The 21,182-nt window shown below is 41.9% G+C and overlaps 1 protein-coding gene across 4 annotated transcripts in view; it reads left to right on the plus strand.

Moving 5' to 3' along the window:
* The window catches only part of Ssr1 (signal sequence receptor subunit 1), a 28,914-nt gene extending 8,322 nt beyond the window's left edge, over window positions 1–20,592 (plus strand). The window contains exons 4-10 of one of the 4 annotated variants that reach the window (XM_041633022.1): window positions 768–1,030; window positions 2,304–2,380; window positions 3,077–3,155; window positions 4,731–4,824; window positions 5,107–5,121; window positions 9,065–9,128; window positions 20,270–20,592. In XM_041633022.1, the coding sequence (XP_041488956.1) occupies window positions 768–1,030; window positions 2,304–2,380; window positions 3,077–3,155; window positions 4,731–4,824; window positions 5,107–5,121; window positions 9,065–9,128; window positions 20,270–20,294 (617 nt within the window). In that variant the 3' untranslated portion in view covers window positions 20,295–20,592. Of the gene's footprint in view, window positions 1–767; window positions 1,031–2,303; window positions 2,381–3,076; window positions 3,156–4,730; window positions 4,825–5,106; window positions 5,122–9,064; window positions 10,845–20,269 lie in introns of those variants that run through there. The other 3 variants (XM_041633024.1, XM_041633023.1, XM_041633025.1) reach the window with 3 other exon arrangements.
* Window positions 20,593–21,182: the final 590 nt, after the last annotated feature.

Genomic DNA, 21,182 nt, shown 5'->3' on the forward strand with positions numbered 1-21,182 from the left:
GGCTACTGAAATTTCCTGAGTACATTTATTTATTGAGGACTCTGTGAGGAGCATTGGTCTTTAACTTTGCAGTGCTCATTTAATCCAGCAAACCCTGAGGATATAGTTATTGTTGGTCTTGGGCTTACAGGGGTTAAGAAACTTGTTCTACAGTTACTCAGAGACAAGATTCAAACCCAGGTCTGTCTGTTCTATAACTTGTTATACTGGATGGAATTCAACCCATTAGCCTGTCATACAGTGTTATGGAAGAATTAACAACAAAAACCACTAATTTTCTTGGACTTAAGTGTTCTGTTTTCTATGTATTCCAACTTAATACCTACAAAAAGTGATTTGCTTGCTGGGGATGGACTCAGTAGTTCTTTACATACCTAGAATGTGCAAAGCCGCTGTTCCGTTCTCCCCACCTAAGAGAGGGAATTTGAGTATGTGATGATACCTTCCCCCATTTATTTTTGTAGTAACATACTGAGTTATATAAACCTCTTGCATGATAATCTTGCTGCCATGATTTTCTTAGCCTCTTAATCTGAATGTGATTTGGCTGGAATTGCAATACCCAGTTTATCTCCTAAATTGGAACCCAAAGAGCAGCCAAAAGATTTTTAGTTTGTACTACAGCTCTGATTATTCAGAGCTAGTGTGCAGTCACGCTAGAATGCTCTGGTGGAGAGAATTTTGAAACCAAGTCCATGTCTGTGTTTCATTTTGAACTCTGAATGTGTTCTGATCCCACCCCCAACCTCTCCTATTTTGTGTCTTAGATTTTCCAGCAAACAACATCGTGAAGTTCCTGGTAGGCTTTACGAACAAGGGGACAGAAGATTTTATTGTTGAATCTCTAGATGCCTCATTTCGTTATCCTCAGGACTACCAGTTTTACATCCAGAATTTCACAGCTCTTCCTCTGAACACTATAGTACCACCCCAGAGACAGGCGACTTTTGAGTATTCCTTCATTCCTGCAGAACCCATGGGGGGACGGCCTTTTGGTCTGGTCATCAATCTGAACTACAAAGATTTGAATGTAAGAACTTTTGAGTTGTGTTTTGCCTTTGTTAGGAACCACATGGGAGAGTGGCCATTGTTGAATAGTTTTCTGTCTGTATAAGTGCTTGTTTTGTAGTTCAAACTATAATAGCACCAGGAACACAAATGTCTCTAACTTCACTTATAAGGTATTGAGGGAGATGGCCAGAAAGAAGCAGTAGCATAGTGGTACGTGTACACACCTGGGCTGTGTGTGTGAGAAAGTGACTTGAGCTAGATCTTGACAAGGGACGAAGTGTACAGTAGAGTTTGCCTCTACTTAGACGCTGTTGAATAGTAAGACGTTTGTTCTGTCCCATTTTGTTGTAGACCTTTTCCCTTTTAAATGCTTCTAAAGACTTTTACTGTTTTGCTTTTTTGTATGCTCATAGGTAAAATACAATCCACTTTTAAATACAATTTTTGCAGTAAGGTTTATGTGTTAATTTCACTTATCCCTGAAAGGGACAACTTTTATATTCTCTATTGCGTGAGGCTGAGTTTATTCCACTCCCTTTCCCAAGAGCATCCTTGGAGGAGTGGGTTCTACCTTCCCTCAGCCTGCTAATGGCTTCTTGTGTCTTCAGCCAGGCCCTCCCTTGTGATTAGCACAGAGGAAAAGCTTCTCATTCTGTCTTCAGAGTGACATTAAAATAGCTAAAAAGTTACTTCATTTTGTGTCTATTATTTCATCTTGTTTTCAAGTAGGATTGAGCTCAGTTCAGGTTGATATATACATATGTCCGGTGGTTTTCTGTATTGGATAAATAAAGTTTTGTTAAATTATCGAAGTAGTTTTAAGATGATAATGAAAAAAATACTTTGAAACTGAAAATAAATTACTGGTCTGTTCCTTAGAGTGGAATTGGTTTTCATTCCAGTTTCCATTTAGAGCATGAGCCTGACTTTGTCTGGGTTGCTTCCTAAGTGGTCTGCTCCTGCAGCTGCTGAGGAGCTCTGTGGGCTGTGCTTCTTCCTACCAGGGCTCTGTGATCTTCACAGCTGCCCTGGCTCCTGAAGCCACCACCTCCCTGCTCCCTGCAGAAGGTAGAGGGTGGTCTTGGCAAGTTCCTAGGCATTTTTATTTTAAAGGTGAAATAACATAAGTTTTGTACCTGGCACTGAATCATAAATTACATATGGCCTTATTGTCCTGTATGACAAAGTGATGGAAAGTTAAGTCTGGTAGAATAGCAGTTTTAAGAACACATGTAATTTTTATTCTTTTAACACATCTCATGTGATTTTTTAAACATCTGTTTCTTAAACAGGGCAATGTATTCCAAGATGCTGTCTTCAATCAGACAGTTACAGTTATTGAAAGAGAGGACGGGCTAGATGGAGAAACGTAAGTAAAGCTGTATCTGTAGATCTGAAGCTCCCAGACTGAGCTGGAAGGCAGTGTGCTCAGATCACAGAATGTCTAGAAATGGTCAGAATGTGAAATCCATACATTATGTGCTTCTTGTGCCTATTATATAAGTCAAGGAAAATGGTGGAACCTGAAAAACTGTTTTTCCAGCAGGAGTAGTTGACTTTTTCCTTTCCCAAATTCATTTCTGCTTTAACTGAGCCTTAGCCTATTTAACATGCTTCTCTAACATCTCATTGCACAGGTTAGCCTCTCTAACAGGCCTCTGAGATCACTGCACAGATTAGGGTGTTTTCTTGGAAAATGTTTTTTCTGAGTAAAGAATCATTTGTGAACGTAGATGTGACTCACTTGACAGGATTTATAAGGCCAGTTATGAAATAAGGATGTAAATGTGAGGTGAACAAAACTACTGAAATTGCCGTAAACCATGAGTTTGAAATAAAACACGTTTTAGAGGTAGTTTTTTGACAAAGTGTTCTTAACTATAAATAAAAGGAAATTTGTAAAGCTTGTTGCCTGAAATTAATTAAAATGCTGTATTTTTCCTACAAGTTATTTGGAAAGCTGTTGTAGCATATGTTGTTTTTTGTTTTTAATTAGATACAGTATGTATGAATTAACACCAGCTCTATTTTCTTTCTTTTCTTCCTTTCTTTTTTTTTCTGCCAGAATTTTTATGTATATGTTCCTTGCTGGTCTTGGGCTTCTAGTTGTTGTTGGCCTTCATCAACTCCTGGAATCTAGAAAGGTAATTATGAATGAGCAGCTGGCAAACCACACTGAGTGGTTGCGGTACTAACTGTACTCTAGTTCTTATTGTAGTTTTGTAGGCTTGGAACTTTGTGGTGCCTTTTTTAACACTACCCAGAGATAAGACTTTGAATATGTGACTTGAATTTGTTGAGATGTGTGCACAAATCCAGTTAGTATGCTAGTTACCCACTCTAAAGTGATCTTTGCTGTCTTACGGTAATGTTCCTTGAGTTCAGAATGATTTTTCTAATACTTAATACATATTCCTCATGGATATATTGAATTATCTGTAATCAAACAATTTATATGGGTTAGAATACTTAGTGAGAGGGGATACTTTTTTGTGTATTCAGAATTTATAGACTGTATAAATCTGTTTAAATAGATTATCAGAGTTTCTACCTGCTAGGCAAGCATTTTATACTGAGCTATAGCTATAGCCCTTGGGTTTTGAGACAGCGTTTTTCTGTGTAGTTCTGGCTGGCCTTAAAGTCCAGTGTAGCTCAGTCTGGCTTAGCATGGTTCTCCTGTGTCCTCCCAGGTGCTGGAATTACAAACTTTCTCCACAGAATTTTGAGATAGTCTTTTACTATGTAGATCTGGCTGGCTTGGAACTCATAAATATTCACCTGCCTCAGCCTTCTGAGTGCTGAGCTTAAAGGTGTGTACACCATGCCCAGCTTCCTGCACAGATTTCTGATTTTTAAACTTCAGAGCAAGACTAAAGAAAATGGAATTAAGTGGGCTTCATAGTCCAGTATTGCAGCAGATAGACTATAGAGAAAGTCTCACCCTGTCTTTGTTTTGTTTTTGAAACAGGGTCAGCCTACACTGACCTTGAACTTACTATGCTGCTAAGGCAGGCCTTGAACTCCTGATCCTTCTGCCTCTCCCTGCAGTGTCCTGGAATTATATATACATACCACTATGCCTTAAAACCTTCACATTTTTAATGAATTCATTATTGTCAAGCTATTTGAGATTTTGTGGGGTTTTTTGTGTCTGTACCTACTTTATTTGATTATATTTAGCTACCAATGAAAGAGTCCTGCTTGCAACATTTCAATAATTATCTTGAATTTCACTGACTGGAACTTTATTTTCTATGATTTGATTCCCAAATGGAAAGAAAATTATTGGGTAAATAGTAGTTTTTATTTGATCTATCAGTGGTATAACAACAACTTAGACTCTCAAGATTTATTTTTTTAAACATTTTCCTATTACATATATTTGGTTTTGGATGGGCATATGTACATGTACATTCACATGTGTGTGCTTTGGCACATGTGATGAGGCCAGAGGTCAACTTTGAGAAGTTGATTCTTTTATCATTTGGGACTCTGGGATCAAATACAGGTCATCAGGCTTGGTGACAAGCATTTTACTCACTAAGAAGACATGTTTTTATCCTTCTAGTAGATAAAGTGTGTGTTGGGGTGTTTTAAAACAAGAAAAGAATGTAATTTGTCTGCTAAGATACTCAAATTATATATATTGATCAAAGTTTTTAAAATTAGAATAAACAATGTTATGACATGTATTTAAATAGTCTTTTATGTTCTTGTAGCGCAAGAGACCTATACAGAAAGTAGAAATGGGTACATCGAGTCAAAATGATGTTGACATGAGTTGGATTCCTCAGGAAACTTTGAATCAGATCAGTAAGTATTCTTACAAACTTGGTGAGAATTTTTCTCTAAATGGAAATTAAATAGTTTCTAATAATCAAAAAAAAATCCTTGGTCAGTACTATTTAACATTGATCTCTTCCATTACCTGTGTAGACTCTAGTATAATGATTAAGAAAGCACTTAAAGACTTGTTCTGTTTATAGTGTTTTTATGATTTAATTTACAAGTGCTTTCAAACACGCAGCTTGTTTGTAAATGTCTGAGTTCTCCTCCTAATCTGTTTCCTGTCTTTTTTCCTCCCTGTTGCTTCAGTGCAGAGCAGAAGAGGTGAGGTGACCTGATTTCTTTCGTGGTCTCTGCTGCAGTTTGGGGCTCTTGCTCAGTGCATGTCTACAGCAAGTTTAATAATGTATTTTAGGGTAAAACTGCTGCAACTACTTTTGTTGTTCTTTGGGGTTCTTTGTTTTGTTTTGTTTTGCTTTTCAAGACAGGGTTTCTGTGGATCAGGCTAACCTTGAGCTCTCAGAGATCCACCTGCTTCTGCCTCCTGCCCCCTAAGTACTGGGATTAAAGGCGTGCGCCACCAACAACTGGCTACATGCTAATTTTTAAAGAATGAATCTAAAATATTACTTAATGGATTCTGGTGTTTTTTTTAATAGGAAGTTTGTTAAAAGTACTAATTTTTATGAAGGAATACAGAACAGTTTTTCCCATTTGGTGAGTGGCTCTTGTGGGTCTGAGAAGGTGGCTTCAAGGTTAAGAGCACTAAAGCTCTCCCAGGGGTCCAGGGTCAATTCCCAGCACCCACGTGACATCTCAAAGCTGTCTGCAACTCCAGGTCTAGAGAATCCTCTGACCTCCACAGGCACTGTACACATATGGTGCACGGACATCCATGAAGGCAACACACGCATACACATTTAAAAAAAGAAAAAAGAAAATTGAAAAAAAAAAGGGGGAAAGCATTCAAGTTAGCCTCATTGTAAAAAAAAATAAATTGTACAAAAATATAAAATTCTGTCCTTGACTCCACTAATCCCAGTTTCAATAAATAAATTATACTTAGATATTAAAATGGTTTTCTGTACATATTTATTTCTCTATGAGTTTCTGTCTGCATGGTGATGACAATGCCCATGGTTTCACTTTTCTTGCCTAGGGCTCATGAGGCATTTTCAGCTTCCACTAATCTGATTTCTTGCTAAGTATTTTACATTTTAAGGTGAAGTGGGTCTACTTCCCCTGAGTATTTTTTTTAACCTATAAACTCACAGGTTGACTGATTTTTTTTTTTAAATAGAAAAGAATTAGGGTCTTTTCTAAATAATTTTTTTGGGTATTTATTTATTATACAGTGTTCTGCCTATACATGCCTGCAGGTTAGAAGAGGGGACCAGACCTTATTACAGATAGTTGTGAGTCACCATGGAGTTGTTGGGAATTGAATTCAGGCCCTCAGAAGAGGAGCCAGTGCTCTTAACCTCTGAGCCATCTCTCCAGCCCTGCTAAATAATGTTTTAAATGCATACATTTGTTATGTAAATACCATTTAAAGGGTTGACAGGATAGTTGAATTGGTGAAGTGTGTGTTGGATAAGCATGAAGACCATTACTATGGCCCCAGAACCTGTGAAAAAGCCGAGGGTGGTAGAATGCCTTTGGGAGGCAGAAATAGAAACAGGCAGCTCCCTGGGGTTTCGTGGCTGCCCAGTTACTGATGAGCTCCAATACCAGGGAGAGTCTGAAAACAAGGTGGAAGCTCCTGCAGAACAACACCCCCACACACATACAATCTTCATAAGCGCACACTTGTTAATTTTAGAAAGAAATAGGCGAGATATGGGGGTAAATACCTTTAATTTCACTACAAAAGAGGCTAGTGCAGGAGGATCACATTTTGGGACCTTCCTGGGCTCTCTTCAAAGCCAAAAAAAAAAAAAAAAAAAAAAAAGAGCTGCAGTTGACCTGAATGGGCTCCTAGGTGAGGGGAGACTGAGCTGAGTGTCTGCTAACATGATGCTGTCGTCCTTAGTGAAAATGAAGAAGTAAACTGTTAAAGTTTTTGTGACGTGGTTTTGCTTTGGTCAGCCTGTTTTAAATGGGTAGTGCATGCACTTGCAGGTCTGTCTGTGGAGTCTGGTGTGAGGATTTTCTCCACTTACATGATTCTTTCCCTCCACATATAGTTTAAAGTTTACTCTGGAAAGATAAATTATATTGACTTTAAGTAATTTAGAGTTTTTTCCTTAGGCTTTGCTTGTTTCGTTTTGCTCCCCCCCCCCAAACCTTTATGGGAAGTAATGGTAATTTTTTTTTTCCTTTGGTAGCTGAAAAAAAAAATCATGATATACATTTGTGATTGCTTTTTATTTAAACAGAATGCTTTTTCTGCTGTTGAGGTATTTGAAGGATTTTTTTTCTAAACCCAAATGACCTCAAGGTACTGTCTTACAGACTTCTTTTTCTGTCTGCTGCCTAGCCTAAGCAGGTCATCATGGTGAAGGCTAGCTGAATTGACTGTCTTTTTAATGGAATTTTATTTGGAAACTGAAACAGGCATCAAAAGTCCTGGGCTACTCTTTCTTCTCCCCCTCCCCCCTCTCTCATTACCGTGCTCCAGCTAACTGGGATTTAATGGTCACATGTCATCACTAACTGCTCACACTGATGGCTGTTAGATTGTGGGTGCTTTTTGAATCTTCAGAGATGAAATATTTAGCTTCTTATTTTTTATAATAATCTGGAAATTGGTCACTTGGGAAAGAAAGTAGTTCTTAGTCTTATCTTTGGGGAAAATCTGATAAGAAAGTGTTTTCTTCACTAAGAAATACACGTCCTTGCTTAGAAGTGAGTTTTTAGGCAAGAAAAACAACCCCTCTTGGAGGCCTTGTTTATGTGACTTGTAGGCTCAGTCTTACTAGATCTTTTGGGGGGTGTTTGTTTGGGTTTTTTGAGACAGGGTTTCTCTGTATAACAGCCCTGGCTCTCCTGGAACTTGCTTTGTAGACCAGGCTGGCCTGAAACTCACAGAGATCTGCCTGCCTCTGCCTCCCAAGTGCTAGGATTAAAGGCTTGCACCGCCACAACCCAGCTATCTTTAGATATTTTCGATAAACTTTTATTATAAAATGTATTCTGTCCTAGTAACTTTTAAGAAAAAGACTGTTAGGCATTTTTTTTTTGGTTTTTTTTTGTTTGTTTGTTTTTTGAGGCATTCTTTTTCATTTCATAAATAAACTTCACACCTTGGTGAAAGTATCTTTTTCCAGTTTTTTACTTTTTTTAATCTGCAGAAATCATTCGGTGGTGATGAGGAGGTGACAGGTCTTGTATATTGCCCAACCTGGCCTTGTACCTTGTTTCATATGATCATCCTTCCTCAGTAGTTAGCACATGTCACAGGCCGTATACATTTTCATTATTCTTTTTGAAAAAAATAATAGCTTATTTCACAGTGAGCTATTCTTCCTGGTGCGGAGTATTTCTAGAAAATAAGGAAACGGTATGTCAAACCTGTTTTTGAAAAAGCCTTATTAGATATAGCCTAGGCTGGCCTCAAACTCAGCTTCCCAGGAACTGAGATTATAGGAATGTACCACCATACCCATCTTGGTCCTGTTTTTGAAAGAAACATATAGACTATTTCTTTTATAGAATAGAAGAAACTCAACACCCCATGTATTTCTGTTAAATTCTGAAGAGAGGCTGTGTCTCGGAGTGGTTTTAGCATTGAGGTACTAATGCCCTTTGCTTTGCTTCTTGCAGTTAGATTTGTGTATTTGCCAACACTTATGTACCCACAAATACTAAATCTGATGTTAGTGCCCAACATAAATACGCTCCAAGTGTGTCATACCTTTTAAGCTTTTGTTTTTGTTTTTGAAGCAGAATCTCATAGTAACCCTTGCTAGCTTGAACTCCCAATCCTCCTGCCTCTGCCTCCCAAGTACTGGAGTGTGGACCACCATGCCTAGGTATATACAGTACTTTAAAATTCTTCCTTTTGCGTGTAATAGGATGTGCATAGTGTTCGCAGTAGCACAACATCCATTGTCAGATCATTCCCTACACAAGTATGAAAATTTTATTTTAATTGGTATTACCCTTGAAAGATATTTTTAACTTATTTTAAAAACCTAGAGCTAGGTAAGAGGCATTTGTTGCCACATGGTGTATGTGTGTGTACACGCGTGTGTGTGTTAAATTTACTGCTGAAAAGACAAAATGTTCTTGAGTTAGTTAGCATCTTTCTTGCTTTTTCTTTCAGATAAAGCTTCTCCAAGAAGGCTGCCCAGGAAGCGGGCACAGAAGAGATCAGTGGGATCTGATGAGTAAATGTTCTTTGTGCAACAATTCAGTCTGTGCTTCCCCTGCCCTAATGTTTTTCAGCCTGACGGGAATTAGTGCAGAGAAGCCCTATCACCATAGAAGGCAACTCCTGCTTATGTGTGGACTGAGCAGTCAGAGTCTGTGGCGATAATCTTGCTGAAAATGCACTGCATTCGTTTTTCTAAAGTAACAAATTTGGTTTTTCTTTTTTTTTTAAGCCATTAAACTGTGTGGGTGTGAGTGTCTGAGCAGTTGTCTTACCAGAATCATTGTCAAACTACCTGAAACATGCCTTTAGAATACTCAGCAAAGCGCTGTTGCTGCCTCCCTTGTGATATTTTCTGATTTTTTTACCCCAAGCTCAATTGATACTTTTCCCCAGTGTAGTTTTAGATGTTCTGCCTTTTGAGGAAATAATTTGCTTATTCAAATCAAATCTGAATTGATGGCACAAACTGGCCTTTTGCTTGCTGTCTGCTACAGCTTATATTGTAAAGGCACAGGCAGGCGTGGCTGCTGTCTGAGCAACAGAGGCATGTTGCTGGGTGTTTGCTGCTGTTTACTGTCTGCACACCTTCAGGAACTTACCTTACCCGTGGAGTCAAAGAATTTGGAATCTCTAAGCAACAAAATTGTGAAACCTGACACTTCTATTGATATTGGTATATAAATCCTAATTCCATACCTGTTTTTTTTGTTTGTTTGTTTTGTTTTTAAACAAAAAATAGTATGTTTGTGCAAACTGGGTTGTTGTGTTGTCTGTTGTTCTATGTGACTTGTGAGAGCTTTGGAGTGACCTCCTTTCCTTGCTTCTTTGCTTGTTGTTGGGTTTAAGCGGAGCTTTTTGTTCTTAAAAATTATCTTAAAAATTGTCATGGTCTACAGACCAAGGGGATCAAATTTTCAGGGCAGGGTACATTTTAGTTAATCCTAATCTACAAAAACAATTGGATAGATTTAAAATCGTTACAAGGTTTATCTTTTAACTTGATCTTTTGAGGTTTTGATTGTTGACCTACATGCTATCTTTGTTAATGTGAAAAGTTCCCAAAATTTAAGGACTTACGATTTCTGGACCAAAATTAAGTTGGTTTTGATAACAATACTTTAAGTTACTCTTGCCTAAACTAGTGAATTAAGTTTGACATTATTGTCAGACTTAATAGAAATTAACATTGAGTGTGATTGGGTAAGAGACTTGGCTCTGTGTTTTAGCCATATTCTCCCTGGTGTATTACAAGGAAGTAGTAATTTCAGTAGGTTCTTTTATTCCTGACTTCTTCTCATTTTTATTGGAAGGTCCAATCCCTTCCCCACACACCTACAGGAAAACAACAAAACAAAACATAGACAGAAAACAGAACTTCCAAGCTGTGTAAGATGTAAGCCAAAGCCAATAATGACAGAAGATCTTCTGTAATTGTTAATCACGTTGCAAAAGGGGCTGAAATGTCAAATTGCCTATGTTTGCATTGTTGAACTGTAAACTTTCTATGCTTGTAATATGATGTGTGCGGGTTTTTAATTGAGCTGTATAATCAGTTTATTTTGAAAAGGTGCTTTGAGGCCTGAGGAACTGTATGGTTTTTAACTTGATGTAATATAGGAGACGCTTCTCATTCTCAAGCATTTCCCAGAATCTTCTGTGAATATCTGCGTTTGTTAAGCTACTGTAACATACTACAGTAAGATATACATAATTAAAACCTTTAAATGGCCCATAGAGTTTGACTAAACACCTGGGTAAAAACATGGGTAGTTGCAGAAACCACTCTTATAGCTGCCATGTTCTCATCCCTGAGTAATTGCCTTATACACCAGCTCTTTGTTTCTGAGGCCCAGATTAGAGCCTCAGGAGTGTAGAATGTATTACTTTTTAGTGGAGACTGGGAACAGCTGAAACTCAAGTCTTCAAATGCCAGGCGCCTACTATAGCATCAGTAAGTATTTAGCTGAAACTAACTCCATAATGAATGGAATTCAATTCCACACATGGTTTGTTCAAGCACACTTAATAAGTAGTCTACTTTTAAATGTCTTTTTAAAATGTAAATACTTGGATGAAACGCTTTTTCTTTTTTGTTTCAATATAGTCATTTGCATCATCAGCCTTAGTTCCAGAATTTATCTTGTTTGAACAAGTGGGTTTCAGAATCTGTTAAATGAATTTAAGGATCATGTGTATCAAACCTGTGACCCAGACCTTTGAGAATAATGTGTCATAAAGCATAGATCCCACTCTGGTTGTATAGCTTCATCATTTGAATCATGTTTTGTAGTAAGGGACTTGGGACAGATAAACTGTCCCCTGGAATGATGCCTGAGGAGTTTTAGGAGCAGTGAGACTTTGTAAAAGCCTAAGGGGAAAGAACCAGGTAGAATTGAGAGTAGCAGTGACAACAGAAAATCCGACTTTGGTAGGTGGAATAACTTCAGCCTAGAACTGTTAGAGAGAGAGGCAAGTGATACAATATTGGGACAGTATTGCTAAGATTTGGGAGGTACAGTAGATGACATTTCATGCAAGGACATCCTGCATTCATCTCTTGTAGGGCAAAGGTGTTCATACTCTTGGGATAAAGGAAAATGTGCTTGGTAGTGCATTTGAGTCATGAATTTTCTTTGTTTTTAGATGGGGTCTTACAGCCTTGCTCAGGATGGTCTTGAATTCCTACAGTATGGTGTGAAATACTCAAATTTAGCTCAGAACAATATATATACTCTCATCAAGAGGTTGATAGGCTAGACCCTTGGTTTTTCTTTGAGTTTCAAAATTGTATGTTAGCTTAAATTAAGACTATTTCTAGATGCAGTCGAAGCACTTAACAGTGTGGGCAGCATTTATTCCATAGAGCTAGTCCATATACTTGATCTGTATTTCTTAGTCCTCCCTTACTCAGCTAGTGAAGAGCACCTAACACCATGTTTCCTGGTAGCAGCGAATGTGTGATGTTGGGTTTCATGGTTATTCTCATATGTGTTCCAGAAAAAAACACCTGTGCAGAGCACTTCCTAAAAGGAGAGAATAGGGCTTAGCAATTATTGCAGATAGCTAAGCAATAGTTGATTCCAGGTATTAATTTTGTTGATATTTACATGGTTTTATTACTTTTTCATTTACGTAAAACCGAGACTTGTGGTTCTCTCTGAAGTTCTGGGGGTCTTTTCTAGATGGTGGAATTGTGTGGGGGCTACACACTAATGCTGGTCCCCTGTGGTTGCCTTTGTAAGGGAGTGGGAAGGGAAGGAAGCTTGTCTGGTGAACGTTGTTCTCAGGTAGTATGTGGGGAAAAGTCACTGAATTTAAGTGAGTTGGAGGCTTCAGAGATACCTGTTTTGAAAACCTCTGTGTTCTTTCCCTGTACTCCAGGCAGCATGGAAATTTTATAAAACCAAGCATCTGGGCAGCTTGCAAATACTCATTTTCCAGAATCCAGCAGCTAGAAAGTGGAGATGGCTTTTGGTACTGGATGTCCAGGATGTCTTATACCATGTACACATTGAACACACTTGCCACTTAGCTCACAGGCACTGCAGAAATGCATCTTTACACTTTGCTTGTGGTATGTGTGTATAAAATTACTTGAACTGAGCCGGGCGGTGGTGGCGCACGCCTTTAATCCCAGCACTCGGGAGGCAGAGGCAGGCGGATTTCTGTGAGTTCGAGGCCAGCCTGGTCTACAAGAGCTAGTTCCAGGACAGGAACCAAAAGCTACAGAGAAACCCTGTCTCGAAAAATCAAAAAAAAAAAAAAAAAAAAATTACTTGAACTGATTACATAATTTTTATAATTTAGTTAACCACAATACCCTAACATTTAGTCTTCATTAAATAATATAGTTTATATGTCTCCCTAGTAAAGAGTTTATATTCTTTAAAAAATGTCTTCTGACAGTGTGTGGTGGTGCACATCTGTAATCCCAGCACTGGGGAGGCAGAAGTAGAAAGATCATGACAAAGTCCAGCATGGCCACATAGCAAGTCCCTGTTTCAAAAAAATGAAAGCAGTTTGGATTTTTTTAGCTGAACTATCCATATTCGTGTTAGAGATGTAATAGGTGTTTGTAGTACACAGGCAGGTGGGGACAGGTCTAGGGTTACAAGACCTCTCATCTAGTTTCTGTTCAGTTTGGATTTTCTTTAGGCACAGTAAGACATTGTTAAGAAAATCCAGTGTACCTGGAAAACCCAAAGGTTAGGTCTTTAGTCTTCAAGGCACAGAGATGTAATTTGTGCCTGTGTTGTTCTTTTCTTTCCTTTATACAGACTACTGTGTGTGCCTGTAATAGTTGTCCTCCTGTTGTCACATCTCCCTCTGCTAGACTGTGAGACCCAGAACTTGTGTATTGACAGTCTCTAGCTCAGTTAGGTGGAGGGAGACCTGTTACTGCCTAAAGAAGCATCAAGGGCAAAGGCCAGTGGCTCTCTGTGTTTGAGGTTAGCCTAATCTACTTAGTGAGTTCTAGGCCAATCAGAACTACATAGTGAGACAATGTCTCAAGAGAAAAGGCAACACAGACTGGGAACATAGCTAAGTTGACAATGGCGTGGCGGGCATGAAGACTTGGGTTTGAGCTCCTGAATCCATATGAATCCATATGAAAATGCTGTCTCAAGGGTGGAGGACAGCATTCCTAAGGATGATACCCAAGGTTGTCCTGTGCAGTCTGAAGGCATTTTAGACAAGAGGATGGGAAATACTGAAGAATGGTGTTCATAGTTTAGTGCTTGGCTCATGTGCACAAGACCTGAGTTCAGTTCCTAGTGCCAATAAATAAAAGTGTTCAAGTCAGATTTATCGAGTCCTTGCTTCATGTTCATTCAGTCATCAGGCATGCGACATAGCCTCTGGGAGTCTGGGACCCCTTCTTCTGTGTTCAGTTGCTGCCTAGCACTCAACTGGAGGTGTGAGGAATCCCTTGATGAGTGTGTGTTCACTGTGCACACAGTAGGCTCCCCTGTATCTTAGTGACAACCCTCAGGACTGTATGAACCTTAACGGTTCTGGAGGACTTTCTGTAGTAGACTGTTCTCAGTCCCTAGATGGACTCTTCCTTTCACACCACCCTCTCCATCTCTGACTGCCTGCTTCGTGAAAGCTTCATCCTGAGCCCTGCAGCTCCTCCTGCTTCCACTGTGTCTGCTTTTTCTCCTTTGTCAGAATGCCCCCTGTGCTGTTTCCTTGCTTTCCCTTCACTGGGCTTACAGCATTTCAATTTTCTTCTGACTTATCCCTGCCCTGGCGAAGCCTGCTCTTCTAGGGTCTCGTGGCAGTTGCGTGGCCAGAGCCATCTCCATTCAGTTCCCTGGTCTCCATTAGCTTTAAGTCCACTTCCCCGTCCAGTGCTGTGCTGCTGGCTGATAGTTAACTTCAGCACGCGATCATCTCTCACCACCACTGTTTCATGTTGGTGGGTTTTCAGTCCTGGGTTCTTCGCTCTAAATTGTTTACTTTAGGGGCATTCTAACTGCCTGTGGCCTGTTAGTCTCTTTCCCCAGGCCAATAACATGTTCTATGGCTCTCTGCAGCTCTTGGGTCACTTTTGAGCAGAGCGGCTCCCCTTTTGTCTAGCCTTAATTAACGAATGACAGCTAACCCTAGCTCTGCTGCGAATGAACATTAGATTTCTGTTCTCTCTGCTTCTGCGATACCTCTGATTCAAATCACTTCTCTATTTCCTGATTCCCTTCAGGAGACTTGGAGGTGCTATTCTAACTTAACGCTTCCCCGCTTGTGGTTTCCCGCAGTGTGCTTCAAGCAGGTTCATTTATTAGGAAGCGTTCTAGTGTGTTCTCCATGGTGATGTGTCTGAAGGTATTCTTGGGTGTCTTTTGTGTCAGTTCAGTGAAAATGGGAGTAATGAACCAGTAATTCTCGTGCAACTTCGATACGCATTCCACATGAGTATCAAGATTACTGTGCTAAGTCCGGTGAGCCCAGGACGTAAAGGTGCTACCTCTGGAACTGCTTTGCTTCTGTTTCCAAGGCATGCCCATCATTACTGCTGACCGGGAGAGCCTCGCCGTAATATCTTGAGAGATGAGAGGCACAAAGATACCTAAAGTACCAAACAATAGGCTAGGTATGATGGCACATGCCTTTAACCTCAGCACTTAGGAGGTAGCGGTAGGTGGATCTCTCATAAGCTCTGGACCAGCCTGGTCTATGTAGTGAGATCCTGTCTAAAAATAAATTACAAACTTGATCATTATTTTTCTCAGAATTATGTTTTTAAAAGTTAGTGCATTCTCTACATACAAGAATGTTGCCATTCCAGACAACAAAGTAGTGTCAAGTCAAGCGGACTAACAATTTTATACCTAGCTTGATGATGTAGGCTTTTAATCCCAGCTATTCGGGTGGCTGAGGCAGGAGGATTTGTGACTTCTAGGCCTGCTTGGGCTGTAAGGTGAATTTCAAGACCAGCCAGCACAACTTAATGAGATCCTGTCTGGAAAGAGCTGGGGATGGAGCTCAGTGGTGGCGAGCTTGTTTAGGGTGTGTGAGGCCCTGGGTCCATCCTCTGCACTGCACATGCTCACATGTACACATGTGCACACACACACACACACACACACACACTTCACATGTGCTGCTGGGCTGTTGACTTTGCAGATCATGGCCATAAAAGATTCGTGAGGGTTCCAAGACCTACCCTCCTCCCGTTCTCACTGATACTAAGAGTGGGCTTCCAATAATCACACATCACAGAGCAACCAGTTAAACCTGCTGTCACCTGGACACCCAGTGGGACAGGAGCACCAGGTGCCTCTCCAAGTTCTGCTCCGCACAGTCACACTATGTTCCTCACAGAAAGGTCATTTGGCAGCGGCTGGAAACCTGGAGAATGTGGCTTTATAACTGATGCTTCCAGCCTTCTCTGTGAAAGAAGAGCGTGCTCTGAAGAATTAGGAAAAACAAGGACTATAAGAACCAATGTTTTATGTTTTCTTCTAAATGCTTGGAACAGTATTAAATTTCAGATTAACTTTAAATGCTAAGTCTAGGGAGAACCTAGGATGCTGATGCTGTCTGTGCTAGGGCGGTGGATTTTTTTTTTCTTTTTCAAAATGTTTGTAAAGTGCTTAAATTTTATAATGAAAGCAATAAATATGAATGTTGAATTTATCTGGGCCTCCAAAGATGAGTGTGATCTTCAAAGCAGTTACAGATAGCTTTCTTGTAACCAAAATGAAAAGTGAGCCAATGCCTAAAATGTGTTATCACACTTCCTGTTTGAAGGTCGGGATAACTGCTCACAGGCAGCCCCTGCAGGTGTTTTATGCCATCCTTGCTGTGAACTGCCAATGTCCCATTCTCCCCTCTGCTCTGCACTAGCCCAGCCCCCACGTTCAGTTTAGTGCCGCCTCCCCGCCCCGCCATGTCAGGACCTTGACTTTTCCTGCGAGCACTCCTGTGGCTGTGGTGCACCACGGTGGCCTGCAGGGTGCGCCAGGGTCTCCATTAGAGAGAGCATCCTCTCTAATGAGCTGCCTTGCCCTCACCTGCACACCCTCTCCAGCCTCACTCCAGCAGTGGGGCGGTACCAGCTTACCTTGCGACACTTCCCCCTGTGCTCATCACACACCTTCCTTTGCTGTCCTTGTCCTCCTCCTCCTGGTCCTTAACATTGTTTCACCCTTATGAGACGTGAGCTTTAGGACCAGAACTGTTGAAGGCCTAGGGATGTTGCCTCAGATGGACGTGGCCCTACACTGCACACACCCAGCTCAACCAAAGCAAAGTCTCTAGATGGAGTCTTCAAATAGTACCTGAGTGGCAGCTGTTTGATGATAGGGATTCTTTACACAGCCACACTATGATACATTTGCAAATAAGGAAATTAAAAGTTCCAGTTAATTTGACTTTTAAAAAATTCCACTAAATTAAGCGGCAAAACTGAGATTCAAACACAGGTTCATTTGTGTATCCTGAGCTATGATTGTCTTGCCTTGCATATAAAGTTCCTTCCAAACCAAAACAACCTCCTGGTCACCATCCACTGAAAACCCAGGGGAGAGGAGGTGTCTGCACTCCGTGCTTAGGGTTTCAGGCAGGACCTTGCAAGCTGCCGCACCTTAGTCTGCAAACAGCTGATGGGATCAAGAAATGGCAGCCACGGCCTCCTGATTGCTGGCAGTGGTTCCTGTGAAATTCCGTCGGGTGCCTCTAGAAAAGCCACAGAAGCATCGCGGCTGTAGCTTCATTATAAAAAGCATGTTTCTAAACTAAGTTGTAATGACAGATATCTTCTTATGTGCATAATGGCCAGGCATTACCAGGTGGTGCCAAGCAAAAATCACTAACCCCTCACAGACAGCACAAGCTGCCCACTAACCTTGACAGTAGCAGGAGGAGAGGGACAAGAGAAACGGTCAAAGTTTAGCCCCTCCATTGTTCCACTTCCAAAGACTAGTGGGGTCACAAATATTCACAACTAAGTACCAGCTGGTCACAGATACAGTAAAAATCCTAGTAATCAGAAGGCTGAGGCAGGAGGCTTGCTGGGTGTTTAAAGGATAGCCTGGGCTAAAAAGTGAGCCCTTGTCTCAGACAACCTAATTAGAGCTGTTGAGATGGCTCAGAGGATTAAAGAAGACATGCTGCACAAGCCAGAATCAAGGAGAGAGCCAACTTCGCAGTTTGACCTCTGACCTCCACAAAGGTGCCCGCATACACACACCATAAATTTTAAATTTCAATTAAAAAAAAAAAAACAGGGCAGTTGTAGCTTACACCTTTGATCCCAGCACTCAGGAGGCAGAGGTAGGTGAATCTCTGTGAATTCGAGGCCAGCCTGGTCTATACAATGAGTCCTAGGACAGCCAGATCTATACAGAGAGACCTTGTCTTGAGAAAAACTAAACAAGCAAACAAAATACAAAGAAAATGCACACATTTCTAAATGTGTATGAACGTCAGTTTCTGTATTCTGCCTTTCAGGGAGCTTCCAAATGATAAGGTACTGCTGGGTAGGCAATATGGCTCAGCAAGTCAGAGTTGGATCCCATATGGTGGGAGGAAAGAACTGACCCCACAAAGCTGTCCTCTGATCATATACACACCATGGTGCATGCGTGCACACGCATGCACACACACACAATAATAACAAAAATTAAAAATTTAAAAAGAAAACATTTTAATGTGGGAGTTATCCCAGGCTCCTTTGAGGCCAGTTTGCATAATGTCTTTTTGCTACCCTCTGCTGCCCATCGAGGGTATGGCAGTGACTGAACCACTCATTCCCAGGGCCTGCTAGCTGGTGCATACTGCCTGAAAGCTGGAGAAACCTGGGAAGACTTCTCTCCTAAACACACTACTTAGGCCAGTTGGTCCTTGGCACAGCATGCCTGTGATGTGCCCATTCCAAATTACACATTACAGAAGAATAGAAAATACTGCTTTATCAAGAAAACCATCAGTGAAATGCCCTTGGTTACCAGAACGATTTGTCCGTAGGAAGATGGTAGCTGTAATAAAATCCTTCCCCCACAGGCCGTCCATAGTGCGGCCAGTCACAGGCAGTATGTGCCCCCTAGACTCATCTCCCCAAGACAGTGGTTCTCAACGTATGGGTCGCAACATACAGATCTCCTGCATATCAGCTATTTACATTATAGTTCATAACAGCAAAATCACAGTGATGAAGTAGCAACGGTAATCATTTTATGGTTAGGGTCACCAGATCATGAGGAACTGCATTAAAGGGTCTCATCTTTAGGAAGGATGAGAACCACTGCCCCAAGAGAAGCAAGCTGAGCAAAGCAAGTCAACCACGCCTCTGCTTTGCCTGCCACGGACAGGCTCTTATTTATGCGTGTGATGTCATGAGAACAGAGCAGTTGGTTTCCAGTCATTGGCTGATGACGCTGCACTAACTGGTTCAGCTGCTGCGATGAACCCTTACCTGAATCCGCCCACCCATTTACTGCATGGCTAACCTTCCTCTAGTCCCCTGACTTACCGCCTGTTCTGTCGCCTGTCAAGGAGGGACAGTAGAGTTACTAGTTAATCCAATGAAGGTTCTAAGTCTTTGGGTTTACCTTCACTTTTTTTGATAAAAAAGCAGCATGACATAAAGCTGATCCGAATGCCCACCGTAGCTTTCCCATTTCTCCCCTGTGCGAGTAGTGATCGTGTGTCCACCGCTAACAGGAGTGCTTGAACTTTGTTCTCCAAACGGTGACCTGTTTAAAAGGCTTAGTTCTTTCGTCCTCCCTCCGAGCAATTTTGGGCTGCTCCTGTGTGTGTAGCTAGCCACACTGCTAGCTGCCCAGCCCACACAAGTGTGCACAGACACACCTGGTTCCTGCCTGCTTAAAAAGTGCATGCCAGATGCCAGTGTCCCCAAGTGGTGGTTGTGGCCCCGGCCCATGGTGCTGCCAGAGCCTTGATTCACTCTGCTATTCTTGTCCCTCCTGAGTCCACCCAGCATTTCATGGAATCTGGGATCCAAATTCTGCTCCACACTTGCCTGGCAGGCCTTTTATGAACGGAGCTGTCTTGCTAGTTTCTCTCATTACCTGTGACACAGCTTTCCTGAACTATGCCTCGTATCGGAGGGTGGCTGTCTATTCCATAATCGCAGGCACAGGGATTCACTCATACTGAGTTCTCAGGGGGTGAACGCTGCCATCGGCTGAGAGGGTCATATCTTGCTCCCTAGGACAGCGACAACAGCAGCTCCTAGTCTGGAGCCAGGGACTCAAAGTTTGTTGAGTGGGTGAAGGGATGAAAATGGTCAGGCGCTGATTTGCTTTCTAGAGCAAAGATCCTTACTGCTCTAGAGTCCTCTGTGGCCTCTGCTCTAGGCCTCAATGTGGTGAAGCTTGTTTCCACACCAGGTCCCTCCTGAAGCGTGAGTGACTAAATCTCAGTGAAGAAGCACGCTGATTAGACCTTCTTTCTGGGAGGGGCTCATACTCTGGGTCAATTTTAATAACTTTGACCTCCCGGCTTAGATTTTTCTCTTTGAGTCTTCATAGGGGAGAGTCCCAGGCTCTGAAGTGTTCAGATTCACACAGCAGCAGAAAGATGCCTTTAAGATGGCCATAGGCCCCATTGCCCCATCCCACAAGCTCTGGACACCAGAGCAGTGGCCAAGAGCACCTCTTAGGTCACCCTCTCGCTTTGTTCTTTCAGGCGCAGAAAGAAGGACACACACTGAGGGAATCCTGCAGCTCGGCCATCCTGCTATCTCAGGTGCATGACGTGCCTGCCTCAACTGCTTCCGGAAGTTTGCCTAGACCGGTGGTCCCCGGATGTCTTCTCTGCACCGGCTTGCTGTTTGTGAGATTTAGGACAGCACCAGCTGCTCAGCTGAATGGCGTTGCTGCTAGGAATGGCTGTCACCAGGGCTTTGTGGCCGATGAACAACCGCTGCTGGGTGTTGTCTCAGGGTGGGGTGTTCCCAGGAAGTCCAGCGGCACTGACAGCTAGTGTGGAGGAGGGGAGGAGCCTAACCAGCCAGGAATGGAGGAGCCTCAGACCAAGCTCTAGGGTCACTTGGGTCAGCGGGCTTTCGTGTCCCCACACCATCTATGGCCTCATGACAAAGATGGGAGACAGAGGAGTCTATGAAGCGAACTAGCATACCTCCTTCACTGGACACAATTCAGCAGCTTCCATGACTGAGGAAATGGTTGTGATGAGCATCCTCAGCTGGGCTTACAGGAGGCCTCATAAGGGCTGAGTGGCCCCGCTCCCCACTCCACAGGCCCACTGGTGGGGTTGAGCCAGACACTGGAGTCAGTACTGCTTCCTACAAATGTAGATTCCCCTAGCTGGCTCTCGGGCTGTTTTCTGTGTGTTGACGCTCGCCGTGAGCTTGAACCACGCTGTTGGGAACCGAGTTGAATTGCTTTGGATCAAATTGGATGGAAATAAATTGATGCGAAAGGCTTACAGACGTGTGAATCTTGCTGGGTACCAAGGCTTGGGAGGTCAAAGGTGAAAGCAATCCCCCTTCCCAGGTGTATCCAATGATATTGCTGATGGACTTGAGGGAAGAGCACATTTGGGGTGGTGGGTGGTGAACGTGGGAGGAGGTGGGAGC

The sequence above is a fragment of the Microtus oregoni genome, unplaced genomic scaffold (assembly GCF_018167655.1).
Source record: "Microtus oregoni isolate MIOR12 unplaced genomic scaffold, Mior012 000042F_ref0000377, whole genome shotgun sequence".
Lineage (NCBI taxonomy): Eukaryota > Metazoa > Chordata > Mammalia > Rodentia > Cricetidae > Microtus > Microtus oregoni.